The 21,869-nt window shown below is 35.8% G+C and overlaps 1 protein-coding gene across 1 annotated transcript in view; it reads left to right on the top strand.

Annotated features, from left to right (window-relative positions):
• The window catches only part of LOC150097399 (proteasome activator complex subunit 4-like), a 646,748-nt gene that overhangs the window by 142,715 nt on the left and 482,164 nt on the right, over positions 1 to 21,869 (top strand). The window contains exon 13 of the mRNA XM_090407543.1: positions 19,497 to 19,586. Coding sequence (XP_090263669.1) covers positions 19,497 to 19,586 — 90 coding nt within the window. The remainder of the gene's footprint in view (positions 1 to 19,496; positions 19,587 to 21,869) is intronic.

Here is a 21,869-nt window from a genome sequence, read left to right as displayed (position 1 = left end):
AATACCTTCCTATATTTCTGCAATGTTACATTGCCATCATCAGGGATGATTGCAATGATATGTGCATGCAGGCACTAACACTGAGCAAATGTGGCTGAATAAAGGCAACAGAATTTGGGCCTAGAGCCCTAAACGGTGCCCCCCCCTTCCCCAGTCGGCTAAATTAGATTGTCTTGACCATTGGGCTGATGATCTTAAAATGCATACTTCCCAAATTTGGGGCAGTCTCATTGACCCAAATTTCTTGAGATTAATAAAGTTTTGGAGCTGAGGCAGATTTGAGAATTGTCTTTTATACTTGTATTTGCTGCAGTGTAATAGAGTGACCTTCCAGCATATCATGTGGTGGGTGTTCAAAGCATGGTCAGCAAGTCCTGAGTGGCTGTATTGGTGGAACTAGATGTAGTCTGTGTGTTCTGATATCCTGATATTGTCTATATTCCCTGTTTGGCTATAGTAAGACAGTTTGCAACTTCAAGGGATATGGCCGTTCTTTGGTGGAGCAGGTAAGAGATGCCAATTTCATATGTGGTCTGTAATTGATTGTAAGGTCATATTTCCTTAGGGTTTTTGTTAATTTTTCAGATGTGCCCCAGAATATATGGAATGGTGATAGATTTTGAGTAATCTCTGTTTGAAGGGGAAGGGTAGGGGAGAGGGGTTGCAGTTACATGGTTTTAATATTTTTTGGGGATTGTAGCCATTGGCTAAAAAAGTATTAAGGATATGGTCAAGTTCAGTAGTTAGGGCACTATTATCCAAACTGATTAATTTTGTCCTATTATATAGGGTTTTTATAATCTCATATTGTTGGGGAGGGGTGACTGCTGCTGAATGTATCTATCTATATGTGTGTGTAGGTTTTCTGTAAACAGAGAATGCCAGGATCCATCAGGCTGGTGTGTAATCAGAGTATCTAGGAATGGGAGACTTGTTGCTGTTTTCCTTTTCTAAAGTAAATTTGATTCTGGCATGTTGATTGTTTAGGCATGTTAAGAAATTATGGAGTGTATCCAGGCCATGCAGCCAAATGGAGAGCACATCATCCACATAGCGTAGCAATACATTGGATTTATGTGGGACAGAGCTTAAGGTTTTTTCTTCAAAAGTCTCCATAAAGAAGTTGTCTAGGGGCAGAGAGAGTGAAAAACTCATGGCAGTCTCCTCTATCTGTTTGTAGAATTTTCCTTGCCAAACAAAATAGCCTGAGTTCATGGTGAACTGAAATAGGACTGAGATATCGGAAGGAAATATGACTTGGTTGAGGTCTAAGGTATTTTTGAGTTGGACATTGATGAATAAGGAAGAGACATCAAAACTGACCACTGTGTGTTTGTGTTGGAGTGTGAGGTTTTCTGTACTGGCTTTAAAGTGGGCTGAGTTTTTTTTGTGTGTGAAGGTATGTTGTCACTATATTGTGTGAGCACTTTAGCTAAATGGTTGGGCAATTTGTATGTGGGTGAATCAATGCCATTAACAATGGGACATATTGGCACATTTTGTTTATGGATTTTTGGTAGTCCGTATATCTGGGGGGGGGGCTAGAGTTATATTGTTTTAGTTTGTAGCTTCCATGGGAAAGAGGTAACCTTTGTAAGGAGCCTATGGATTGTTCTGATTTGTGTGTTGGTTGGATCATAGTCTATAGCTAGCTAGGTAGGTAGAATGATCTGTAAGTAAAGAGGCAAGCTTTCCTGAGTAATCTGATTGGTGTAAAGCACTGTGGCATTTCCCTTATCTGTTTTGTAATTATTATTCTGTTGTTTTTAATCTCTTGCAGAGCTTCAAATTCTTGAAGGCCACTCTATTACACCACAACAAATACAAACATGAAAGACTATTCATCGAATCTGCCTCAGCTCTGATAAACTTTCCAGATCTCAATGGATTTGCTTGCATGAGACTGTCCCAAATTTGGGAAGCATACATTTTAAGATCGTTAGCCTGATTTCTGTTGCCATTATTCATCTTCATTTGTTCAGTGTTAGTGCCTGAATGCATATATCATTGTTTTTTGTGATCCCTGATGATGGCAATGTAATGTTGCTAAAATACCCGAAGGTATTCATTAAACTTTTTTGTAAATAATATTCTAGTATATGTTGTCATTTCCAAAAAAATTAAAAGCTAGTTGTTGAGGATGTCGATTGATCTATGAGAAATTGCAGATTAGGTTTTGATGCATGTAAGTCATGGTCATTAATATGTGTGAGTTATTATTATTTTTTTTTGCATGGAATTTTTATTAGGACAGTACTGTATTTCAAAGAAACATAAATTGCTTCTGCTCAATGGCATGTTGGAAAAGTGTCACGAGATCCTTCTTTTGTCTGATCACATAAGCCTTTTCCCACCCTTCTAAGCACTGGTTTCTCTAAAAGTTTGAAACTGCACACCACTAGTCAAATTTTTCCACATAAATTTTATCAAATTTATGTTGTAATTGCACCTGCAGTAGAACTTCCTACATTGTTATTTTCAAAGAGATATTAGTCTTTTCTATAAAACAGTCAGAATATGAAATAAATTGCATTACATATTTCTTGGCATTCATCTTTCCAGGTACTGCACTTGAAAGATCTGCATCCATATCAAGGGAAATAGTAACAAATTGTGACACCTCCATTGCCAAATTTAACAGTTGGAATAATACACTGAGGCACAAAACGATTCATAGGTATCCATCAAACTCATCTTTACCCATCCAATTGGAAAATGGTGTAGATTGATTCATTGCTATGAAGTTTGAACTCCAAACACTCTATAGACCAGTCTTAATTTTCTACACCAGTATAGTCTGCACTGTTGACTGTTGTGATTAATGTTTAGCTTATGTGCAGCCTATCCTTCAGCAGAAAATGCATCTCTGTATCACTACTTTGGTGACCTCTTAATTCATGTGTTTAAATTATGTAAATTTAAAATAACATCTAACAACCACGTTTGCAGAAAGTGCCACTAGAAGCTACTATGATAGCTGCCATTTCCACATTTAGTATTGTATTGCTGAAGAGTGTCAATTGGTTGTCTGTTGGAAACTGCATGATTAATTTTGTGCTTATTTTTACTTATTTTGCATTTATTATAACCTTATTGCTAGTAAGCATCCCCATAGTTCTAGTGGAAGTGATGGTAAGTACTCAAGGAAATTGATTCAAAATGCTTAATCGCTACAAACAAGGTGAGAGCATGGCATGCACTAAACATACTTTGAGTGAGAATACATTAAAAAAAAAAGTTCACTTTAACCTAGTGCAACAAGAGAAAGGATGTGAGAGTTATTCTCATAAGCCTGTTATCACATTTTTAATGATTATTTACATTACTCATGCATTTAAACTGTGCAAGACATTCTGGAATGTAACACTCGCTTGAATTAAGAAGTCATCCTACTACTAACCTACATCATTGTAGATTCTTTGAACTCCTTGTTGATCATTTTAGTTAATTGCCTAAGTTTTTCTTTGCAGTTTTTGAGCAAGATGGCACCCTCATATTTCCACAGACTTGATAATGTTACCTAAATTTGATTTTGTGTAATGCAGTCTTTTACCAATATCACAAATAAATAAGCTGTTATGCCTCTGATTGGTTCCTCCAGTCATCCTATAATCCTTTTTTCTCTATTGCTCTCACAGTGCTCCGCTCCTTTTTCATGTAGCCCTTGGTCTTCCTCTTCAAGTAGAAGTTGTGGAAATTGATTACTTCAGACAAAGTATGAGAGTTACCTGTATGGATTGTCTGAGAAATGCTTCTGTTCGAATAGAGATGACATTTGAACAGCCTGTGAAGTTAAATTGTTCATATTTGGTCTAATGTATTAAAACTAAGAACTTTTATTGTTAAAAGTCCATAAGATTTAATGATTAAAAATATAAAGAGCCAACAGGTTTCACTAGCCACTGTGTAGTGGCTAGTGAAACTTGTTGGCTCTTTGTATTTTTAATCATTAAATCTTATGGTCTTTTAACAATAAAAGTTCTTAGTTTTAATTGAACAGCCTGTTATGGAGAAAATAGAGGCATGTGGTTTGAATAGTATGGACACATGAAGAATGACAGAAGAATGATGACCATTGAGAATTATGAACTGGTCACCTCCCTGAAGGAGAAAAAGAGAAAATAAATAATTAACTAATTATTTACATGCCAATACTTCTCCATCTCGAGCTGGCATTATCAAAAATACTTTCAAGATAAACATTCAGCAAACACAGAATGAACAAGGATAGGCATGTGCATGGAGATAACAGTGGCGTGCTTTGTGATGATCTCCAGTGATTACTGCTGAATGGCAGATAGGGTGCAAAACCCACATTTGTTGTGTGTAATTTGTTCTTTTTTTTTTTTTTTTTAAAAGAATACACCCCAAACAAGACTATACATACAACATATCTTTACCCTTATATCATAAGTAACAGATAGACTGGACTCACTCCTAAAACAGCATATAATCAGATCAATGTATAAATCTCTGAATAAAGTTTCCACCTTCCCAAGATTCAAGATCCCCAACAGGATGATCCTCTCCAATTCCTATTTCTTTACATATCCCTTGCAGAGACAAATGGAAAGAAGAGACCCATTATTTTGGACAGACAGGTGGGCCGCCTTGATCAGAAGAAAAGAAAAAGAATAATAGATTCACCATGGGCAACAAAAAGCAGACTGGTATAGCATGCCTTGGATAAAAACATTTCATCTGGTGGAAGAGTTTGGTTACTATGCAAATCCCAGTTTAAAGCTCACTCACACGCGCGCGTGCACACAGAGAGAGAGAGAGAGAGAGAGAGAGAGAGAGAGTGTGTTCCCAGAAGTGCCTCAAGTTCTACAGATACAGAAACCAATTGACTACAGTAGAACTGATGATGTGATTGTACACATATTTTGGTGCACTGCCCTATTGTACCCAGCAACACATCACAGATCATCATGAGCAGCTCTCCATTGTTATTTCCATGGAAGTGACTCCTTGTTGGCACTTAAAAGAACAAATAATTGTCCTTTAAAGTGCCAAATTTTTTGATGCAAAGGAAATTTTTCAATATATGACAAATAGTCAGAGAACTAAGGGCCCTCCTTGGAAGTTGTGTAAGAGTGTGGTTAGTAGACCAGATTTTTTGCATGGAGAGTGGTGAATGAGTGGAATGGATTGCCAGAATTAGTTGTGAGTTCCCTGACAGTGATGAGTTTAAAGATCACTATGATCGCTTTTGTGTGTATAATAGTTTGGGTCTCCCACTATGATTCTCTGGATGAGAATCATAGTGAACCAATTGTTGAGGAGGGGGGAGTGATGGGAAAGTTTATGTATGTATTTTCCCGTGTGTGTGTGGGTGAATGGGTTTCCTGTATATTGTGTAAGATGTGTTACCATTAGGAAGGTGTTACTAAGGTGTCTAGGAAGGCTAGACTTGTTAATTTTCTTTTCCATCATAAGTTGCATTCTTAGATGTTGACTGTTGGGATGATTTAAGTTTAATGTGTTTGCACCATGAGGCCATATTGAGAACATCATCTGTATATCTTAACAGGATAAAGGGCTGAGTCAAGAGCATGATTTTGAAAATCTTCCATGAAAAATTTGGCAAGTGGGAGATGAGAGGGAGTGGAGGGCTGAGGCATAACCCATAGCAGTACCCTCTGTTTGTTTGTAAATATTGCTCTGCTAAGAGAAGCAGCCAGAATGAATGACTAAAGAAAAGAGATCTGTGATATCAGGAGGAAAAATATTTTTTAAGAATATTAAGGTGCCATTCAAGATAATAGTGATAAACATTATAAAATAATATGCTGAGTAGTTAGCTTACCTACTCTCCAGCCAATGGATTTAGGGTTCGAATTTGTGATTTTCTTAAGGTGAGAGATGAATTTCATCACCCAATGTGAGATCACTGCTCTGCTTACTGGAGCCCTGAAGTGGCTTGAAAAAGTTTCGTGTTTGGTCTCTGGAACAGTATTTTTGGACTATGTAAAAAATAATAAATTGAAAAATATCAAAAATATATAAAAGCAATAAAAATAGAAAAAAAAATCCTTAGCCAACCATGGTATGAATATACTGTAAGTTTGCAGAAAAATCTTTTATGGGTAGGAACTAAATTTAAAAAAAAAAAAAAAAAGTAAAAATAGCAAAGTGATGTCATTGCTGACTAATATTTCAGTATTATTTTCAATTAGATTTGTGATAGAAATTTTAAGATGGGCGAAGTTTTTTATGTAAGAGATGTTATGGTCAGTGAGGTGGGGGGGGTAAGAGATTTAACTAACTGTTTGGATAATTTATAGAAAAAAAAAAGGGGGGGGGATCAGTAACATCTGTTTGTTGGATGGAGGCAGAGAGAACTAAAGACTTTTTATAATAACTAAAGAACTAAATTTTTTTTATAATTTCAGGAGGCCATGACTTTTTTGAATAAATGAGTTAATGTCTTAATCTGAGATTTAGCAGAGTCATAATCTAATGGAATATAATAGACTGGTATCTGTTAATGATATCCATTTTTCATTTGTATCTACTGCTACTCGTATCCATGCTGGTGAAGACTGTGATCATCCTTCCTCCATACCACAAACTTCTTTCTTTTCAAAAGTATTTTAGTAATGCTTTCACCATTCCGTCTGAAAAAATAGCCAAAATTTAAAATAAAATTAAAAAAAAAAAAAAAAAACCTCTTCATATCCTTCAATCCTCACTTGAAACAGGCTACCGTTATCAATTCCCCTAAGGACCAACTCCTTCTTTCTCAGTTCTTGGTGTCTATAGTTTCCTGTTCATGCACGTAAATCTTGCTATGCACAGAAAGATCAGCCACTATCTACATAGCAAAACATGAAAAAAATATATCTGCATTCATGACTATGATCATTCAGGTTTACTATACATTAGGCAGACCATACATTAGATACTATGCATAAAAACAAACCACCATGCTCCATTACAGTAAGTTTTGAAGTGAGGCTTTTTTTTTTTTTTAAATTTGCAGCTGCTCTCAAAAACCAGCTTAATCTGAATAAATGTGGATATATAAAACTTCTCAAAATATGGGAGACATTAAACCTCTGAGATCCCATTTTACAACCAAGGCCTCCACCAGACACCACACCTAGTTATAGGTCTAGTCTTTTGTCCATGTGTTTCACTTAGTTTTGTGTTGCATTTTTGTGTGTGTGTGTGTGTTACAAGTTTTATATTGTGCTCCCAGAAGATTCCTGTGTGACAGATGAAATACTGGAAGAATTAAATAGTATTTGTAATTGTTTCTCAGTGCTGTTTCACTCCATTAAGCCCCAACACATTTGTACCACAGCCATTTGTAAAAATCAGATGGTATACAATTGTTTGCAGGATTATGGTATCATACATGTCATCACTTAGAGAGAGAATCAAGTTTCTGATTTTGAAACTGTAAAGGAGAAGACTGTGGGGGTTTTTTCAAAAACTTGTTCTAAATAACATTGTCAGCAGAATAAGTTGTTGTTTAGCAGATATAGGTTACAGTTCGCTTTAATGATGCTGCTCCTGCCTCTTATAAATTTAAGTCCCCTTTTAACTGCAAAAAACCCATCATCCACTTAGATGATGAAACATTTATCACTAAAGGAACAGCCATAAGGCTTCATTTCAGCAATAAAAAAATACATAAGCAAAGTGGATACTAGATCCGACATTATTTCAAAGCCAAACATTTGTAGAAACTATGAAAGTTTCATAAGCTGACCTGAGAGCTTAATGAAGCCTTATAGTTCTTCCTTTTATAATTACTTTTACACACCAACGGAGAGGCCACTTATGAAAAATACATTTCTCTGACATTTTGATCTCCTTAGTACCAAACAAGAGTTTTTGATTTCTCAAGGTTTCTGCTTGGTCTCTGAAGAGAACTAACTGACCAGTTTGAAGCAGCTGTCAGGCCAGTGAAACAGTTATCGGAATGCACTAATAAAAAGCGAATATTATTATTATTAACATTTTACCTCCATAGAGTCAGACACTCATCCTAAGAGGTACTCACTCAGGATGAGTGCCACAACACACACTGAGGCAATGCATTCCATTCACCAACCACCCTCCATGCAAAGAACCTGCTTCTCCTTTGCTCACACCCTCCTTATACAGTTTCCAGCAATGGCCTCTTGTTCTACTTCCCTCTCCCATTCTATGAAAAATCTCTTCATGTCTACCTGATAACAACCCCTGACCAGCTTATATGTCTCAATCATATCCCCGTCTTCCTCCTATTCACGAGGCTCTGCAACTTACATTCTCTCAATCTGTCATCGTACTCCACATTCCAAAGACCACTGACTACCTTTGTGAATCTTCTCTGTACCCTTTCCAACATATCCTCGTCACCATGAAAACCCGTCAACCAAATCTGTGCACAATAATCCATATGAGGCCTGATCAAGGCCTTATAGAGTGGAATCATAACCTCTCTATTTCTGCATGTCAGGGTTCTCCACATCATTGCCATTATTCGATATGATGTCTTCAAAATTTGTTCAATGTGGCCCCTGAATTTCAGGTCCTTATCCACCATCACTCCTAGATCTCTCATCTCCTCTACTTCTGTTAAAGTTTCCCCACCAAGTGTATACTTTGCACCCCATCGTTGCTTACCAAATCTCAAAACCTTACACTTGGCAACATTGAACTGACAGTTCCACTTACCTGCCGATTCATGCAATCTATTCAAGTCCTCTTGTAAGACATTAACATCAGCCTGACTGTGCATTGCTCTCCCCTGTTTTGCATCATCTGCAAACAGCTGGATATCACTAGTTAAACCCAACCCGATATCATTAACATACAAATTAAACAACAATTTGTTGTTCAGTTTTAAAATTTTAAAATATACCTTGTGGCACACCACTGGTGACCTTTCTCTTTCGAGATACTGCACCCCCCATATACAACTTTCTGATACCTATCCGACAGCCAGTCACTGATCCAACACAGAAGTCTGTTATCTAATCCCATCTGTTTCAGTTTATTTAAGAGCTTGTCATGTGGCAGTCTATCAAAAGCCTTTGCAAAATCCAAGTACACCACTGTATATGCACCTTCCTTGTCCAAGGTATTTGTCACCTTGTTAATAGTACATAAGTAAGTTAGTGAAACATGATATCCCTTTAACAAACCCATGCTGATAACTACAGAGAATACTGCTGTTATGAACCAATTTCTGTATCCTACTTCTCACCAATCTCGCCTTCACCACAACTCCATATATGCAGACCGGCCTATAATTTGAAGCTATAGCCTTATCACTGCCTTTATGCAGTGGAACAATTTTGCCCTCTTTCCACTCCCTTGGAACCTGTGCTGTTGCAAAACTCATTAAACAGGCATGCCAATGCTACTGCCAGTTCCCTGGAACATTCCCTTAAGATGCATGGTGATATATCATCAAATGCTATCGCCTTATTAACATCAAGGTTATTTATTTCTTCAAATACCTCCTGCTCACTCACAATTAAGCTATCCTCTCCTATGTCACTTAAGTTCCTCATGATTCCACCATGATCAGGATGAAACGCCCTTATAAATTGAATTGATTACTTTCCTTCATTCTTCCTTCTACTTGCCACATATCTAAAAAAAACTCTTTAGGGCTTTTCTTAGCCTGATTTGTCAATTTCTGCTCATACTCTACTTTTGTTTTCCTTACTGAGTCACTCTCCTGGCTTGTTCTTTATATTCTTCATGTGACTAATTATCATTATTCATCTTGTACTTCCTTCAAAGTACTTTCTTTTTCCAGATTTCATGCTTAAGCTTCCACATTCATCCATTTTACACCTACCTTACTCAGCCTATTGGTCTTTAGAATACATTTGTGCATTGAAGCTGTTATGTATTTCTTTGTAAGTTCCATGCAGTGTTTACTTCTTTACTGCTCAACTCCTCGTTCCATGTTATAGCTCGAAGTTGTCTCCTAAGCTTGTCATAATCACCAGCCTTATAATTCCACGTATATCCTTTCCTCGCAAAAGTCTGCATATGACTAGCCACAACACAGGTAATTACTTCATGATCACTTTCACCAACTGGAGGAAAATGTGAAATCCCTCTAACAATTACATCCTCTGATGAAATGATGAGATCTAGAACTCTTGATCCTTCCGTGCCTTTCTTTGCGTGCTGCCTGAGATAGTTATCTCTCAAGAACTCGAGAAATTCATTTTCCTTATTCCCAAATACTATCTCTTCATTCCAATATATATGGACGCTTGAGCAGTTCCCATGTCTTTTAAGTAGTGCAAGCTGAGGCAACTCAAGATTGCTGAGGTTTGTATTCTCGTATGCTCTTGGATGAACTTACGATACTTTCATGGTTTCTACAAACATTTGGCTGCAAAATAATGTTGGATCTAGTATCCGTTTTGCCTTTGTAATGAAACATTTATACCAGGAATGCTTCATTCATCATTTTGTGCCAAAAAGTAAAAACATACATGGAGAGTAATGAACTTTCAGCAAACACTACTGTACTTTTATTGCAGTATTAGGAAGCGCACCTATTATCAAGTCATACCTTTTGAACCTCTAATACACAGCATTTGATAATTTTTTTTAAATTAAAAAACAAACATTTATTCCCTATTACTTTTTGATTTGAACAAAATTAGATTTAAACAAATGAAAATGATTATTTTGTGTAAATTTCCATGTTTACGAACATTCTATATTTACAACTTCAAAGAGCAGTTGCACAGATAGCTTATATTATTTATATTTGCTTAAATGGAAGTATAGCTGTGAATCAAGTTATACACATACTTTGCTAAATAACAAGTAAAGAAATTAATAAAGACGCGTGAAAAAAAGTATTATTCTACAGAACATAGTTATATGTTTTGTAGACGTAATTTTCCTTTTCTATTAGTCAGTTCTTTTAATTGTCAGTATTTCTGTTGTTTTCATGAGAACTAGCATAATGTTTGTGTTCAGGTTTATGTTATTCAAAGAAATCAATGAAATTATGATCATTTTGTAAAAATCCATTAAGCAAAAGTTATAATGCATTTATATGTCCACCCATTTTTGTCTGATTTGTTCTACACATAATTTTGTCATGCTAAATTTTTCCGCTACAATTTTATTAGTGATCCCAAATGCAAAATGTTATTAAATATCATCCAGTTAGGACATCACTATTAATATCAGCTCAAATTCCTTGTCAATAAAAATCATCTAGTCGAAACTAAAATTGATCCACATGTGAATCACATGGACAAGTATCTTGTCTGCATTTTAAATCCCATTTTATTCTGTTCTATAAACTGCAGTTATTGCAGTTTATTATTTTGTTTTATATTCTCTGTGCTCCTGTAGATGGTCCATTCAAAACAACAATTGGATTGGCTCACAGTTTATTTTAAGGATACCAAATTAGATTAAAATCTGTCAGTACCTGGTAGGTGGATGGATAGTTGAACAACATTAATCTAATAGGTTATGCATTTTGTGAAATACACTTTCTGCCAGGAAATATTCATGTTTTTTTGCAGGTGTTTTATACACAATACACAAAAGGTGTCTGTGTAACCTGCCTTGTAGCATTGTTTTTGGTCCATAATGCTAGACTAAAGACTGCCGGAAGGATGTTATATTAAATTTTAAACAGCAAATTACATGATAACCACAGTAATTAACTTTAATGAAATGAAAGTACAGATATTTCATACTGAAAATAACAGTATATCATCAGTATGTAGAAACATGCAAATCAAAGAAACGGGAATACAAGGTATGAGGGTTGTTCAATAAATCTGTGCAGAAATGAAGAAAACATAATTTTTTGGGGACAAACATTTTGTCCCTAATGATGAAAATCTCTTTCCTGCCATTTTTTCATGTTAGGAAGCAGCTAGTAATCCGTGGGAACCAGATCTGGAGAATAGGGGGGATGCAAAAGGACTTCGTAGCGTAAATCGAACAATTTTGCAGTCACAATTGCAGAAGAGTGAGCAAGTGCATTATCGTGGTAATAATGTTTATTTCAAATAATGAAATAAACATTATTTCATTTTAAATAATGAAATAATGTTTATTTCATTATTTAAACGATCCAGCAAAGATGCATAATACACTCCGGTAATTGTTTTGCCCTTTTCCAAGAAGCCTATGAAGATTATGTCACCAGAAGACAGTGACCATAACCTTTCCTGCTGAAGGAACAGTTTTCGCTTTCTTGTGCAGATTCTCCGCTTGCAACCCATTGTTTTGACTGTTCCTTGCTCTCAGGCTGTTAGTGATGAATCTATGTTTCGTCCACTGTTATGAAACGACGCAAAAATTCCTCTGGATTCCGTTGAAACAGCTTTAAGCTGTCCTTGCAACAGTTCACACGTTGACGCTTTTGATCCAGTGTGAGCAAACACCGCACCCATCTTGCGGATAGTTTTCTCATATGTAAATGTTCATGTAAAATATTATGTGCACGGTCATTTGAGATGCCCACAGCCTTAGCAATTTCATGCACCTTCACTCTTCTGTCATCCATCACCATATCATGGATTTTTTCAATAATTTCTGGAGTAGTGACCTCAACAGGACATCTAGGACGTTCAGCGTCATTTGTGCTCATATGGGCACTTCGAAAGTTACTAAACCACTTATAAACCGTTCTAATCATATGTGCAGACTCACCATAATGTTTTTCAAGCTTAGCTTTTGTTTTCTCATCGATTTTTCACAAATCACAGTACTTAATCGATTCAAATGAATGCCAAACACAGATTAATATATCTATCTGACTGAAACTTAGTGTGTGATCCTCCAACAGTTGCCAGCAACTAAAAATAACCTCGATACGTACTGGTGGCACCATCTCTTAGACTTTGCACAGACTTATCAATCAGCCCTCGTACATACAAAAATCGGTTTACCAAAAAAAAGGAAAAAAAGGTTGCTGCGTGCTGGAAATTAATATATTGATAAATAATATTAAAATGAATAATATAATTATATTTATCAATAATTATATTATAATTAATAAATAACATTAAAATTAATATTCCTGTGTTCGTGGGTTTGAAAGAAAGTGGAGGAATGACGTCAACTAGCTCATTAGAACAGCATCCATGAAAATATTGAGAGGCTTGAAGCTGAAACAGCATGTTTATATAATGATGACTGGAGTGAGTTTGTGAGAGACGCATCACTGATTTTTCTCTTTTGGACCTTGAGCATTTCTAGAAAAGAGTTTGGGGTATAATATCATATGTGAGAACAGTATTCTAAGATGGGGCAGATTGGGGATTTATATAGTGTTAAGAATTGTACAGGTGAGAAATACGAGCAGAAAAAAAATTCCTATAATACTGATTTGGAAGAGGATGTGATATACTTATGATAAGAAACTCAAGATATATCATTCTACATATGGAATCATTATTAAAAAAAAAAAAGAATTATTTTAAATGTATATATTTCTCAATAAATTATATTATGTATTAATTCTCCTACTCAAATTGTGATAACTGCTTCATTTGAATAGTTGACAAATTTGTAGGTGATTACAAATTTGTAACAATATTATTGCAACAATAGCAACTAATGAAAAAGTAATAATATGAATCATTAGTAGATGTAATTAAGACAGTTAAGCAGATATTAATCAATCTGCTTCATTATTTGATCATATTACAAATTTGTTGTTAGTTAAAATAATACATAATAGGTTTGTACTACTTTCACTGTGATATAATTGCTTTAATAATGTACAGAAGTTATAATACCGATAATAAATATTATAATTTTTTTAGCTTTCAAATTCTTATGTATGGATCATTGGTTATAGGCTTGATTTATAAAACGCACAAAAGAGAGCAGTATAGCAGATACAAGTAGCTGTAAGCAACAGGAAAACATTGATATTTTATCTGGATCAAATGAAATTGATAAGAGTGTGTCATCTAACATCTCTAAAGAACCAACTAGGAAGAAGAAGAAAAAATTTTGAAAGCACGATATGAATTACTTGAAATGTGGATGAAGAGGAACCTATTCCATTATGTGTTATTTGTGGTGAAACTTTAAAAAATGAAAGCATGAAACCATCTAATTTAAATTGCCATTTTGAATCGAAACATAATGAATACGAGGACAGACCTGTAGAATGTTTTTCAAAATAAACTAAAAAATTTAAAAAGAATCTCAAAAAGTGATGTCAATCGTGTCAGGAGGTGAAAATAAGAAGGCTTTAGAAGCTTCATATCATGTGTCGCTAATAATAGCAAAAAGTGGTGCAATGGAAACAATTGGTGAAACTTGGGTCAAGCCTGCAGCAAAAATAATAGCAGAAATTATGATCAGAGATAATGCAAAAAGATCTTTTGATCAGATTTGCCTTCAAATAGTATTGTTCATCCAAGAATCACTGAAATGGCTGAGAATATAAATCAAACATTGTTATCCGATGTACATAAGAGTCATTATTATGCATTGCAAGCCGATGAATCTACCAATATTACAAATTTTGCAAATCTTCTAGTGTTTGTTAGGTACGAAAAAAATCAAAAACTTCATGACACCCTCTTATTTTGCCAAACCCCAGAACATACAACAGTAGAAGAAATATTCAGCAATATCAATCCATTTATGCATCAAAACAAGCTTGATTAGAAAAGTTGTGGACAGAGCGAAATCCGTGGTTTGGTCTAAAAAAGGACTTGTTTCAAGGATTTAAGCTTTTTGCACCAGATGCAAAGTCGACACACTGCTGCATATACAGGGAAGCATTGGCTACAGATTATTATTATTATTATTATTTCGGGCGACTCCAGGAGTCCTTAGACTCATCGAGGGAGGCCCTAAACATCATGTCCACACAACTATGCGATTACATTCTCACAGTATCTATCATACCTTGTCTTGAACTCGTTCACCGTCATAGCACCCACAACAGACTCTGGCAGCTTATTTCACTCATTTACCACTCTAAAAGTAAAGAACCCAGCTCTAACACCCCTGCTAACCACACTCTTGCCCAGCTTCCATAGGTGTCCCCTAGTTCTCCCACCACCAGTCCTGATCTCAAAAATATCCTCTGAATTAATCCTATAGAATCCCTTTAGCAATTTGAATGTCTCAATCATATCTCCCCTCCTCCACCTATCAACTAGTTTGTGCAACCCACAAATCTTCAAATTGTTCTCATATGGTTCATTCCATAGACCTGTTATCATCTTAGTCACTCGCCTCTGGATCCTCTCCACCTCCTCCCCATCAAGAAGGAACCGAGGTGACCAAATCTGGGCACAGTAATAGAGATGAGGTCTTATCAAGGCTCGGTACAGAGGTACAATAACTTACTTGTCTCTGCTCGTCAAGGTATTTTTCAACAACCAAGTGAGTTGATGAGCTGATTTAGCTACTTTCGCAATGTGCCCCCTAAACTTCATCTCCCTATCCACCAACACTCCCAAGTCCCTGGCCTCATCAATCTCTTGGAGTACAGTTCCACCAATGTGGTATACTGCTGCTAATCTTTTCACCCCAAAATGCATAACCTTACATTTTGTCACATTAAATTGACATCCATTCTCCTTAGCCCAGAACTCCAATCTATCTAAGTCATCCTGCAAGACTTTGACATCTTCTGCATTCACTATTGCCCTACCCAACTTTGCATCATCAGCGAACAAATGAATTGTTCCACTTAGATCCTTCCCTATATCGTTAATGAACAGATTAAACAGCAGTGGTCCAAGAACAGAACCCTGCGGCACACCACTAGTCACAGGCCGTCTTTTGGACTCTACTTCTGAATAAACTACTCTTTGATATCTCTCCATCAACCAACCACCTATCCACCTCACCAACCCTATATCCATTCCCATATGTTGTAGTTTACGGATTAGTATTCCATGTGGTATTCTGTCAAACGCCTTTGCCAGGTCCAGCAGTATCACTGTAAATCCATTTCCCTTATCCAGTTCAGCCTTCACCTTGTTATAAAACTTGATCAAGTTACTGAGGCATGATTTACCCTTCACAAAGCCATGCTGTCCCCTGTACAGTATCTCGTTTTCATCAATCCATTCCTGTATTTTTCCCTTGACTACTTTCTCTAAGACCTTGACAACGACTCCTGATATGCTGATTGGTCAGTAATTTGCAACCGTAGTCTTGGATCCTCCTTTATGCAGTGAAACTATTTTCCCCTCTTTCCACACCTTTGGGACTAAGCCAGACCTGAGACTCAGATTAAACAACATGCTCAAGGGCACTGATAATTCTTTAGCCGCTTCACGCAAGACCCGTGCCGGTATACCATCCAATCCCACAGATGTGTTCATATTAAGGTTCTGTAATAGCCTAGTCACCTCCACTTCATTCATCACTATTCCCGTATAAACTAATGGTTCCTTCATTTTTTCAATGTCACCACCTGGATGATATGCTTTTGCAAAGTGCGCGCTCAGTAACTCCACTATATCGACTGATTCAGTGACCTCCTTACCATCGTCATTCCTTAAAATCATTTTACCGTGTACAGTTTTTTTCTTGTTGCAGCATATTGAAAGAACTGTTTTGGATTCTCTTTTGCTTGCAAAGCTAGTTTCCTTTCATAGCCCGCTTTTGCTTTTTTTACCACACTCGTTACCTTTCTGGCCTGCACTTTATACCGTTCGTGTGCCTGCAGGTCACCCCTTTCTTTAAATTCCCTCCACAGTTGTTTCTTTTTTTGCAGCTCAAGCTTAATGGTGTTATTCATCCATTTAACCCCTACTTGTTTTACTAATCGGACCCTGGGTATACAATCAGCCATTACCTCCTGTAAATGCTCCTTGACCACTTCCCATGCTCTATCGACGTCCAGCCCTTGCAGTTGTACATGTTATGACACTGATCCAAGCAATCTCCTAAGCTTGTCATACTTGCCAGCACAGTAATTCCACATATACCCTGTCTTAATCGAAAATTGCACACCTTTAGCCACCTCCCAGGTCAAGACCTTATGATCACTCTCACCAATAGGTGGCAACATGGTCATATTCATTACAGTCAAATTCTCAGTTGCTATTACCAGCTCAAGCACTCTCACACCCCTAGTATTTTCAATTACATGCTGTCTCAGATAGTTATCCCTTAATAATTGAATAAAATCCTTTTCCTTCCTCACATGTGTCCTCTCCTCCTTCCAATCAATGTTACCATAGTTGAAATCCCCCATAATAATTACCCTCCTTCCACTCATTTCATCAATTTCCCTATGCATACTATCTCCACCATCTATTCCATCAACTGGTCTATAGCAGCACCCAACTGTATATTTTATTCTGCCAGTCTCAATCTCACACCAAATAGCCTCAAATGAGCTCCTTTCACTATCCTGCGATACAACTTCAATTCTCCTTGGCTGCAGTTCATCATCTATCATCAATAATACCCCTCCCCCCATTTTATTCTCTCTGTCCCTCCTAAACATACTATAACTTACACATTCTATCCCACTAACTATATCTTCTTCCGTCAGCCATGTTTCACTAATGCCAATAACCTGTGGCCAGGAAGAGCCAATCAAGGCCAAAAATTCTTCCTTCTTGTTCCTAATACTCCTGGCATTAGTATACATGAAATGCAGTGTTCCCTTAGTCCCACCCCTATATTGATACGCTATTCTAAATGACCAATTCCCATTTTTTGTCCTTAGTGCTGGCTCGGGTACATTATATACATTCTTACACTCATCTGTCTCACTGATGTCTGCATATCCATTTCCCCCCTCCTTGGTAGTTCTAGTTTCCCTGGTTTTGCACATCCATTTTCCCTTCATTCAGCAACACTCTTTCCAGTCTCTGCACACCAAGTCCATTCAAATGCGGGCCATCCATCTTGTATAAGTCCTTTCACCCTTCAAACTCATTCCACACATCCACGAATTCCACACCACACCACACCGTCTGCATAACCTACACATAATGTCATTTGCAATTATGGCCCTCCTCCTAAACTCCTCTCTGTCATACCGCAGCAACAGACTAACCATTCTAACTCTGTCACTCCTTTATTTCGCTACATTTAACAATACTTTCAAGTCCTCTCTCATAAAAAAATTTATCACCTTTCAATTCATTCGTACCTGCCACAATTATTAATTCTTTCACCCTCTGTTTTTGCACTCTAATACTCTCACTTACATCCTTAAATTTCGCACCCGGTAAGTACGATTTAGTTACACTTCCATCTATCACTCCTCTTAATAACGAGTCACCATACAACACTCTTTCCTTCATTTCAGAAACTCTCTCATTCTTGCACTGTTTTTTTACGTTATCCGAATCACTCTGGAAAGAGTTTTGCAGGTGCTCTAATTTATGATGTCTATGTGGGTTGGTAATGGAGAATTTGACTTGTTTCCATCTCTTCATGAATTGCTCACAAGTTCAAATGAACAAATTGATGATGATGTGAAAATTACTGTCATGCAGCATTTTACAAAGCTTACAAATGAATCTAGAAAAGTATATCCCTGAATTTGACATTAATATTGAGTGGATAAGATGCATTTTTTCTGTATTTGGGAACAAATACAGAATGAATTTCCTGAATTAACAGATAAATCTCTATGGTTTATTTTTCCATTCAGCCTCAGAGGTTTCCATTCAAATTTTTTTTATCTCTTCTGTATTAATATTTATATACTTTAGTGTACGATTCATATTTGAATGTTAACTTGGATTCTTTTCAAACATTCAGGTTTTTTTGGTGTGACACAAATTGATTCCGCTCAAAACCAGTAGAGATTACTTGCATGTATGGTGTCACACATGCACTACAACTTATATAAACTGTTGTACAACAGTTGGATGCTTGAACAGTGGGAGAATTTCATTAGCATATCAATGAATTTCAGCCAGATGCTTAGTGATAAGTGTAGAAGATCTTATTGTTAGAGGGATTATAGGGATTAGTGTATCATTATGAAGAATGCATTGGAAATAGCAGCAACATGGTGTTCAGACTAAATTAGCCTGGTATAAACCTATTATTGTAAGGTTCTTGTATCAACTCTGAGGGATGGAGTCATTACTGACCTGGTATGCCCACCAATGATCATCTTTTCTTAGAGTATGTGGACTCTGAGGATTCATAAGTATGGAATAGTTGTTAGAATTTAGCACTTGACTCATCTTTAAACCAGTTCAGTCAGATTGTGGTAATATAATTCGCATTAGTATTAATCCTTTTTAATTTTTTTTAAATTAACAATTGGATTGATTTTTAATAATCAGCTAAAGTGATTTTAAATATAAGTTTATATATATATATATATATGTTATTTTTTATTTATTTTCCTCTGGTGTTGTTTATATCCTGAAGTACTGATATGAAAAAACAAAATTAATGATCTATTTAGAATTTCTAATTTATGCCTATGTGAGATCAGAATAAATAAATTGGATTTTTATATTTTAGCTTTTTATGTGTGTGTGTAATGAACTTTAAAAAAGCTTATTAAAATGGCTTGTTTCTTGCAGGTTACTTTTCAGTTCATATCAACATTTACAGCACTTATTCCACTCATAGATTGTTCCAAAGCTATCAATTTTCACTCTTCACTTAGTGAGGTATAATTTTTATCTCTTCAGTTGTAATTTGTGTATCCATTAGTACTAACTATATTGTATTGTTAATGTGCTGTTTTTATGATGCTTTTGTGGCATTTTGGATTTGGATGGAAGACTTAAAATTTTTATTTTATTTATAAGCAAAATTAATTGTATTGATGCAACAGAATAGAAGAAGAAATATCAAAACAAGTGCTTAGTGCAAGGATAACAAGAAAGAAATGCCCCAAAGAAGAATAAAATATAAGAGATTATAATGATATTGGAATCATAATAAATAACAGTATAATTTGGACAAAATTGTTGATAGAAGCTAATAATAACGAGAACTTGTTGAACTATCATATTATAATATACACAAATTGAAGGTGCCAAGAAATTATACTCTTGGTTTACCCTTCATCCAAGTGTAAGCAAATAAGTAATCTTCATAACTAAGCTTAAAAAGGTAAAAGGATGCTTGCTTTGCATTATGGAATACTAAGGCAATTAATGTAAAGTCATCATTAGCCTTTATATACAAGTAGCCTACTTGTGAAGATACATGCAACTTCACATGCAAACTTAGTTTGATTACACTTGGATGAAGGATAAACCAAGAATATAATTTCTTGGCATCTTTAATTTAACCTAAAACCAAGTGAAAAAATTTTCAATATACTGTACACCTTGTGAGTATATTTTTTTTGGCCACCAACTTAATTTTAAAATAAGATTACACTGTTTTTTTTTTTTTTTTTTTTTTTTTTTTTTTTTTTTTGACCAATGAATTTAATGATAAATTATGCCAACAAGTTTCACCAACTGGGCTGTTTGGCTTCTTCAGGGCATACAAACGGTAAAGACAACTCAAAATCGCTAGTACATAGAACAGGCGTATAAAATATAACATAAATTAAAAAGATGCGTAACATCATCTGGAAGCTAGCGATCTTATTCCACATGTCAGGATCATTCTTTGATTTCTGTTTAGGCTGCTTAAACCAATTAGACTCTAAGCCATTAATATGGTGGAGGTACATTAATGACATTTTTATAATTGGAGGAACACTAAAACAGCGCTTTTTGACTTTCTAACAAAGATAAATTCTGTCCACCAGAAAATCAAATTCACCTTGGAACTTGAGAAGGATAGACAACTACCATTTTTGGATACCCTAATCAAAAAACAAGCAGATGGATATATCAGCCTTAAAGTCCACTGTAAACCAACCCATACTGGACGTAATCTTCACTTCTCGTCTACTCACCACATTTCTCAAAAACTTAGCATCATACACATGCTCAAAAATAGAGCCACCAGCATCATATCAGAATAAAAAGACCTCCAGGACGAGTTAACTCATATATCACAGACCCTGGTAAACAACGGTTATCCAAGAAATTTAATTAAAAAGATTCTTCATAGCAACTCAACACAACAACAATATCTGCCAAGACTCAATATAAATCCTCAATTGCCATCCCTTATGTGCAGGAACAGTGTCAAAAAAGATTGCAACACTCTTCAAACCTTTTGAAATTAGAATAACTTTCAAACTGATCAAGATGAATCCAAAACATATTAAGGTCATCAAAAGACAGCAATGCCTTCTTAGAATATGCTGGAGTATACAACATCCTTTGCTCTTGTGGTCTAAACCACATAGGTCAGACATCAAGAAGTCTTAAAGAAAAAAGGAACATGTAATGGATGTTAAAAACAACAGAATAGATAGTTCCAGATTAGCCCTCCACTTTTTCAACACAAGCCACACCATTGAATGGGACAAAAGTTACATGCCTTATCTAGAAGAAAATTTCCAGTCGCAATTTCATAGAAGCCACAGTGGTTCTCCATTCTGAAAACAGCCTAAACAGAAATCAAGGAATGATCCTGCCTGATATATAGAAAAACCCTAATAAGATCACTAAGAATTTAATTTCGCTGCAAATTACAGAGCATGCACACACAACAATAGCTAATGAAACACACGCTTCGTGCGTATGATGTTACACGTCTTTTTAATTTATGTTATATTTTATACATTTGTTCTATGTACTAGCGACTTTGAGTTGTCTTTGCCATTTGTATGCCCTGAAGAAGCCAAACAGCCCAGTTGGCAAAACTTTTTGGCATAATTTATCATTAAATTCATTGGTCAAAAAAAAAACCCAGTGTAATCTTATTCTAAAATACTGCACACCTATTGTGAGGATATCCTTCAGAAATGACGATGGGGTTGTGTATGATTTTCTATCCATTTTCTAATATTCTCTGCAATACAATTTTCCTTGGTTTTC

This window comes from Typopeltis vanoorti, chromosome 17 (assembly GCF_054136105.1).
Source record: "Typopeltis vanoorti isolate ZY-2024b chromosome 17, IOZ_Tvanoo_1.0, whole genome shotgun sequence".
Lineage (NCBI taxonomy): Eukaryota > Metazoa > Arthropoda > Arachnida > Uropygi > Thelyphonidae > Typopeltis > Typopeltis vanoorti.
Note: the sequence above shows the minus strand (reverse complement) of the source record. Positions and strands in the feature narration are given on the sequence as shown.